The sequence below is a fragment of the Varanus komodoensis genome, unplaced genomic scaffold, assembly GCF_004798865.1.
Source record: "Varanus komodoensis strain SLA01 unplaced genomic scaffold, ASM479886v1 scaffold63, whole genome shotgun sequence".
Taxonomy (NCBI): domain Eukaryota; kingdom Metazoa; phylum Chordata; class Lepidosauria; order Squamata; family Varanidae; genus Varanus; species Varanus komodoensis.
The window spans coordinates 2,129,096-2,135,844 of NW_025336259.1; the positions used below are offsets into that span (position 1 = coordinate 2,129,096).

Sequence of the window (6,749 nt, forward strand, 5' to 3'; positions counted from 1 at the left end):
CCACCCCGCTCCTCCTCTGGCCCGAACTCCGTCCCCAGAGGAGTGTCAAAGGCCCTCTGTCAACAGGTCCATGTGGAAAGGGCCCACCAAGCGTTCTCCAGGCTCAGGAGAAGCGTTGGCCCTGCTGCTGCTGCTGCTGACCGGCACAGCTCCCTGCCGCACATGCTCTCCCCCAGACCCGAGGCTCTGTTGAGCCTTCCCCAACAGCCTGGCTGGGGATGATAGGACTGGTGCTCCAACATACCCGGAAGCTGGCAGATGGACAAACTGAATTCAGATTTCTGAGCTTAACTGGCTGGCTTCTCCTCCTCCTCTTCCTCCAGAAAAGAAAAAAAGGTGAGAACTTCCAGATCATGAGTAGGCAGAAAGTAGACCTTCCGATGTTCGGAGCATCAGCTTTTGGAAGCTCCAGCCAGCACGGCAAATGGGTTTGAAGACCTAAACATCTGGTCCCAAAGAATTTATTAAGCCCCATGTGTTTGGGGATCAAACTGCTGCCGAAGCTCATTTTCATGGCTGGCAGACCACTTGGGCAAATGTTATTCCGGAGTATCCCTAAAGAAGGTTTTCTTCCAAAATGTCTAGAGCTTAAGACATCTTTGCTTGTGCTCCTACAAGAGAACATAAAATCGGGGTCAAACACCCCCCCATCAAAAGTATAATGTGTCTTGTGCAAATTCTCTTGCATTTGCACCCAGACAAGAGGCACGGTCCCAGCGTGATCCCCAGCTTGGCTTTCTGTCCCCCTAAGCAACAATAGAAGTGACTGCCATTAAGAACAGTTAAGTATCCTTGCCTTTGGTCCCTTAATGGCAGCTTGTAAGTAGCCTCTCCCCTGCTCACCTCAGTCGAGCAAGAATCTCTTCCTGGAGACGAGAAATGAGTGCTCGCAATTCAGAAGTCGCCTTTGCTTCTTCCAGAATCTCAGTGTGCCACAGGTGACAAACTTCAGGGAACGTGTTTATTTGGGCTGGGCAGGGCAAGCTTGTGGAAGCATTTGACGGCTGGTAAAATTCCATTGTTATGGGACTGCAGATGGCGCAGGGGTTTAAACCACTGCGCTGCTGGGCTGGTTGATTGAAAGGTCGCTGGTTCGAATCTGCACAACGGGGTGAGCTCCTGTTGCTCCGTCCCAGCTCCTGCCAACCTTGCAGTTCGAAAGCATGCAAATGCAAGTGGATGAAAAGGTACCTCTTCGGTGGGCAGGTAACAGCATTCCGTGCACTTCGGTGTTTAGTCATGCTGGCCACACGACCACGGAGACTGTCTGCGGACAAATGCCGGCTCCCTCGGCCAGGAAACGGAGCTGAGCACCACCCCCGAGAGTCAGGCATGACTGCACTTAACGTCAAGGGGAAACCTTTACCTTTACCTTTTAAATTTCATTATTGGGATAAAGTATGTTGAAAAAAACACAGACCTAGAAAGTTAAGTCAAGGGAAGGTTCAATTACCCCTTGCCCATGTTGCCTTCATCCACTAAAAAATAAAGATCCATCCCGCTAAATAGCAATGGGGCAGACATGCCCGTAATCAGAAGCAATTGCCTGGGACCCTTTGCATTTGGTGAGCATCGTGAAAGTATCTGTGTTTGAATCTCTTGCAGTCAGAGGACTGAGTTCCGTTCTGGAGCATCTCTTTTCATTGGTGGACAGTGCAAAACTGCCGACTTATTTCACTCGAACGCTCTTTTTGCCAGGGAATAAGCCTCAAGAGAGGCTTTTCAGCATTTAGAATGGGGGAAAATGTGCCAAAGCTAGGAAACCGCCAAACGATCTGAGGAAGGGGGCCTGGCCATTTGGACCCCCAGTGGGCCAGAAAAGCTCCATCTCAGCTGCAGCTGCACAGGTCTTGGCTGTGTAGGAAATCGTGGCCCAGGAAGAATATAGATTTATTGCCTTCAGTCGGCCTGGAACTGGGATCTCCTGCCACTGGGATTGTCTCCTTCCTGACATGCCCTCATGCCCCCTAAGATCAGCAAGGGAGGCCCTGCTCTGAGAACCCTCCCTGAAGGAGGTAAAAAGGGCATCTGCTCGGAAGAGGGCCTTCTCCACAGTGGCGCCCAGATCTGGAATGCGCTGTCTGGAGAGGTTCGCCTGGCACTGAGCTTATACTCTTTTCGGCGCCAGGTCAGAACCTTTTGATTCGACCGTTATTTTAAAAATTAGTGTTTTAATGCCACAGTTGTGTTTTATACGTTATTAATAGAAATGTTATAATAATAATAATAATAAATAATAATAATAATAATAATAATAATAATAATAATAATAATAATAATAATTGTTAGATTGTTTTTAAGGTATTTGGTTGTATTGATTGTGAGCAGTCCCGAGATGCCACTCCTATGGGACGGCATATGAAAATTTTAATAAAATAAACAAACAGACCTCGGCCGGCAACCCAGGGCGACCCATAGATAGAATGGCAGCAGCGGTGCTGTGGCCGCTCGTGAGTCCCAGCTCACCTGCCGAGTCTTTCCTAAGCACGTAGCAAGCTAAGCAAGTTGGGACCGGTCAGCAGTTCAGGTGGGGAGTCTGCCTGTGGACTAGGAAGCAAGAGCTGTGTGATCAAAGCACTAAAGCCCCTAAATTTTAAATTATTTTATTGCAAGTTTCAAAAAACAAGACAACCCTGCACCCCCCCCCCCCACAAAGTAAATTAAAATAGCATTGAAGTTTACGTGAAATTTGAGTGAATACATATATGGTGTGCACCGAGATATATGTTATGTATAGAAGACTACAAAAGCTCTTCTGCTACGGAATAGTTGCGCATAGACTTCACCGAAACAACCCAGGCATCCCTGTGTTTGTCCATTCGGAAATTAATCCTGAAAAGCACCACTTCAGAATGAAAAGCTCCATCGAGTTTGGTGTCATCAACCCATTCTGTTATTAAAGGAAGCTGTTTGGCCTTCTAAAGCTGTAAACTTAGGTGTGTTTTGCCATCAGAAGGCCATGAAGCCTCCAGTACGCCAAAACCCCAATGCCCAGACTACCTGGGACCTTCGCTTCGTCCCCCGTCCCTGGTATTGCCTTCAGGCTTTAGGCAGAATGCTATTCACAGGCTTTTGGGTACCACTGCAGTTACAAAGGCCAAGGAAGGCAGTGGAAAGCTGGGGATACACCATAAGATGAAAGATTTTCTACCTTTTTGGTGTTCTGATGGATGTAAGAAAAGGTGGGAAAGAGAGAGACTCGTAGTTGGGTTTTGCCTTATCCATGAGAATATCTCTCCCACTGCTTTCCTTTTTCCCTTGCATGGCCCTTGGTACAATCCCTTTGTGTGTGTGTGTGTGTATGTGTGTGTGTGTGAGCGCACCTTAGGCCAGGGGTGAGAAACCTGTGAGTCTCCAGATTCTGTTAGACTCCAGCTCCCATCTGCCCCAGCCAACATGGCCAGTGGTGAGGATCGTTGGGAGCTTTTGTTCAACAGCACCTGGAGACCACAGGTTCTCCTCTCCTAGGCAGAGCCCCAATCCAGGTGTTTTCAAGCAGGCCTCTGCAGGTTCAGTGGAGAAAATGAAATAATCATTTTATGGGCTTCGGGCTAGCCTGTTGTAATCTTCACAACAGCCCTGTAAGGTAGGCCAGGTATAGACTTACGCCTGTACTGCAGATGAGGACCAAGAGGCCTCCTGGAAATTCATGTCAGAGGCGACATTTCCAGTTGGAACATAACTCGGACTCATTCAGTGGCCAAAACGTGGAGAGCGGTGTTTGGTGTTGCAGTTGCTGCTTTTAAAGATGCTTCTAGGTCGGAAGTGCTTGAAAGGTGGTGCTGGAGAGGAGGAATTGCAGCTGTGCGTTTTTCCCTAGAAGGGCACTGTGGGGGCAGAGCAAGGGAGCTGATTTAGCTTGGAAACCAGCACAGGAGGAGCAGTTGGAACTCCCTGCCCTCGACTGCTACCAGGATCCAGGTTTCCCTCCTGCCCCAACTGCTTTATGAATCCCCATTATCTAGTCGACTTTAACCGTCAATCCTTAGCCACTGGGCTTCACCAGCTTTCTCTTGGGGCAACAGTAACTCTAATATTTATTTATTTATTTAAAGTTTTTGTATGCCGTCCCCTTGCTGTATAGCTTCGGGACGGCTCACAGATACAGGAGTGGATGACCTTGGAGGTCCAGGGACCTCTGCACCCCCATTTTAGGGGTCACCCCCTGAAAGAAGTCTTGAAAATGCCACTCAGTTACTTAGCACTGCAATCAATCAATTATAACTCAACATATTAAGACATCTATAAAAAAAATATATAAAGGGCCACAACATTCAGGCTAAGTGTTAAAAAAATTCCTTAAAAGGCATGTCTTTGCCTAGCGCCGAAAGGAAAATAAAGATGGCGCTGGGCGAGTTTCCCCAGAGAGGGGGTTCCGGAGATGGGGAGCAGCAGCAGCAGCGGAAAAGGCCCGTTTAGCTTGTTTGCGTGTTGCATCCTACCCGTTTGGCACTCTATAGCTATAAGCCAATTTGAGCTTGCAGACAAGCCTAAATGTGTCCATTTGGGGGCTGCTGTGGATGCCCTTTTTATTTTGGGGGGGCAGTGGCATCCAGAGCTGGCCTGCGGATTCCACCTGGCCCAACACTGCAGCTCTTCCTCTGTCTGGGAAGACCCCTTCCCAGTGCCCACGCCCCGGCTTCAATCTCTCACAGTGTTTTCCCTCCTCCGGCAGACGATCCCGCAGTATTCCGTCGCCTGCCACTCCACTTCCAACGTGGTCGTGGAACCCAGCGGCCTCCTGGAGCTCAACAACTTCACCAGCCAACGCCTTGATGACGAGGAGACGGTGATGGAGCAAGACATGGACAGCAGCAACGAGGAAGGAACAGAGCCCAGCCCAACGCAGAGCTCCGAACAATCATAGCGCTTCTGGGATGCCAGAGTGCACTTTAAAAGCAGCAGCAGCAGCAGCAGCAAGATCTTGGCTGTGCCGATCCAAAATGTCCTTGTACTATCCCTTTGCAGCACTTTGCCTGTCAGAGGTGTTTGGACCTGCCACTTGTTGGCACGGTAGCGGGACGGTATCGGCCAGGTGGGGTCGCAGAATGGTTTCGGAGGGAGGCGGCAGTGTTGCCGTGCTGGAGTAAGCTTATGACGGCGGAATGTATTTTCTTCAAGCAAAGACGACGAAGAACACGAGGCGACTGTATTTTGTTTTTTAATGAAAGGTGTGTTGAAGTTTTGTTTGCTATGACATTCTGGACTGGCTGCTGCACCTTTCTCAGTGTAAAGAAAATAACAAGCAACCCAGATTGCAAACCCAAACCGTGTTTGCAGTTAAATGAATCTTTCTTGCAAGAAAAGGTTTGTAATTTTTAAAAAGAGCATCTTAAGTCTCTCTGGAAAGAAACTCAAATGGTATATTTTCAGTACTGGGAAGTACCTAAGATGTTCCATGTTTGACAAGGTGGGGTGGGGCTTCCCTGCACTGATGCATCATTTTTGCTATTGCGCAATTTAAGAATTGGTCTTTAAAAAAAAAAACCCACACAAACCCAAATGGCATTATCCAGGAATACTCAAAACCATGGGAGAACAGCACTGTGAAGAGATGCGCCTAACGAGATACTGAGTCACATTTCTGTTCCTGTCATGCACACAAGAAAAAGACTTCATAGTCTCACGTTAATTGAGAATTTTTATTTATTTAAATATAAAGACCGAAAGGGAGAGACGGGAGCTCACACTCGTGGTCCTGTTAAACAGGTCCGGTAACTTAGACGCAACTTACCTAAACAAAACGCTTTAATGTTTAAGCTGCAGGAGGGGAGAAATGAAAATCAGCTGAAAGCAAACGGTTCAAAACTAGGGCATTGGAAGTCTGAGTTTACAAACTGATGTGGCTTGTGACATTCAGAATTTTTTTCTTCCTTTTGTTTTTAAAGCAATTTTAATTATGACTTGGGGACTTTACAAATTTAAATTGCTGCCCTTTTTATAGTTTAGGGGGGGTTGTTTTGTTTTGAGATTACCTTTCTCAAACCCTTTTGGTTTGCACAAGTTAATATGGTGGGGTTTTGCAACAGGTAAAGCAACCAGATTAAAACAGAAACAATCTCTTGTACATCTTGGTAATAAAGACATTGCTTTTTTATATAAAAAGAAAGAAAACTGTATATAGGAACAAGTTTTTAACTCTTTTGTATAGATTTCATTATAAATAAGCATTTTAAGAGTTTTGATGTATCCTGTATATACACATATCAGTTGAACTGCCCATTTTTGTGTTTTTTTGGTGCTGAAATACTACTTTAAGTAGAAATTCTCTGAAAGCTCTAATACAATTTGTGTCAATCTTTTCTAAATTGTGACTTTAGTGTTTTTTAATTAATTGACTCCTAGAGAGAAGACTTCAGGAGCTGAAGTACGAAACCAAAAATACTTCATTTTCCTAGGTATAACATGTGTAACACTTGGGATATCCTACAGATGGCGCTGCTGACCATCCTTTAGCTTCTCTTAGTAGTTAAACTGCTTTACAGAAGTCTTACAGGCTTTCTTCCCTCCTCCTGCTTTTCTTTTCCTGTTGAGATAAGACTATTAACTTCCTTTGAACTAGGCAGGCCCTTCACTCTGTGTGTCTGTGGTTTCTGTGTGATATTGCAGTGCTTTTTCCAATGCTTTCTACATGGGACGCATCACAATTCTGTATAAAATCCACTTTGAATTGGTAGAGGCATGAAATCCAGAGTTGTTTCTCCTCTATTGTTCTGGCCCCAGTCCTTACCTAGCATAGGAGGTGACTC

At 46.3% G+C, this 6,749-nt stretch overlaps 1 protein-coding gene across 4 annotated transcripts in view; it reads left to right on the plus strand.

The window, feature by feature from the left end:
- Positions 1 to 6,308, plus strand: part of EMSY (EMSY transcriptional repressor, BRCA2 interacting) — a 45,729-nt gene extending 39,421 nt beyond the window's left edge. For all 4 annotated transcript variants that reach the window (XM_044450159.1, XM_044450160.1, XM_044450162.1 and 1 more), the window contains one exon: positions 4,676 to 6,308. In XM_044450159.1, coding sequence (XP_044306094.1) covers positions 4,676 to 4,867 — 192 coding nt within the window. In that variant the 3' untranslated portion in view covers positions 4,868 to 6,308. The remainder of the gene's footprint in view (positions 1 to 4,675) is intronic.
- Positions 6,309 to 6,749: the final 441 nt, after the last annotated feature.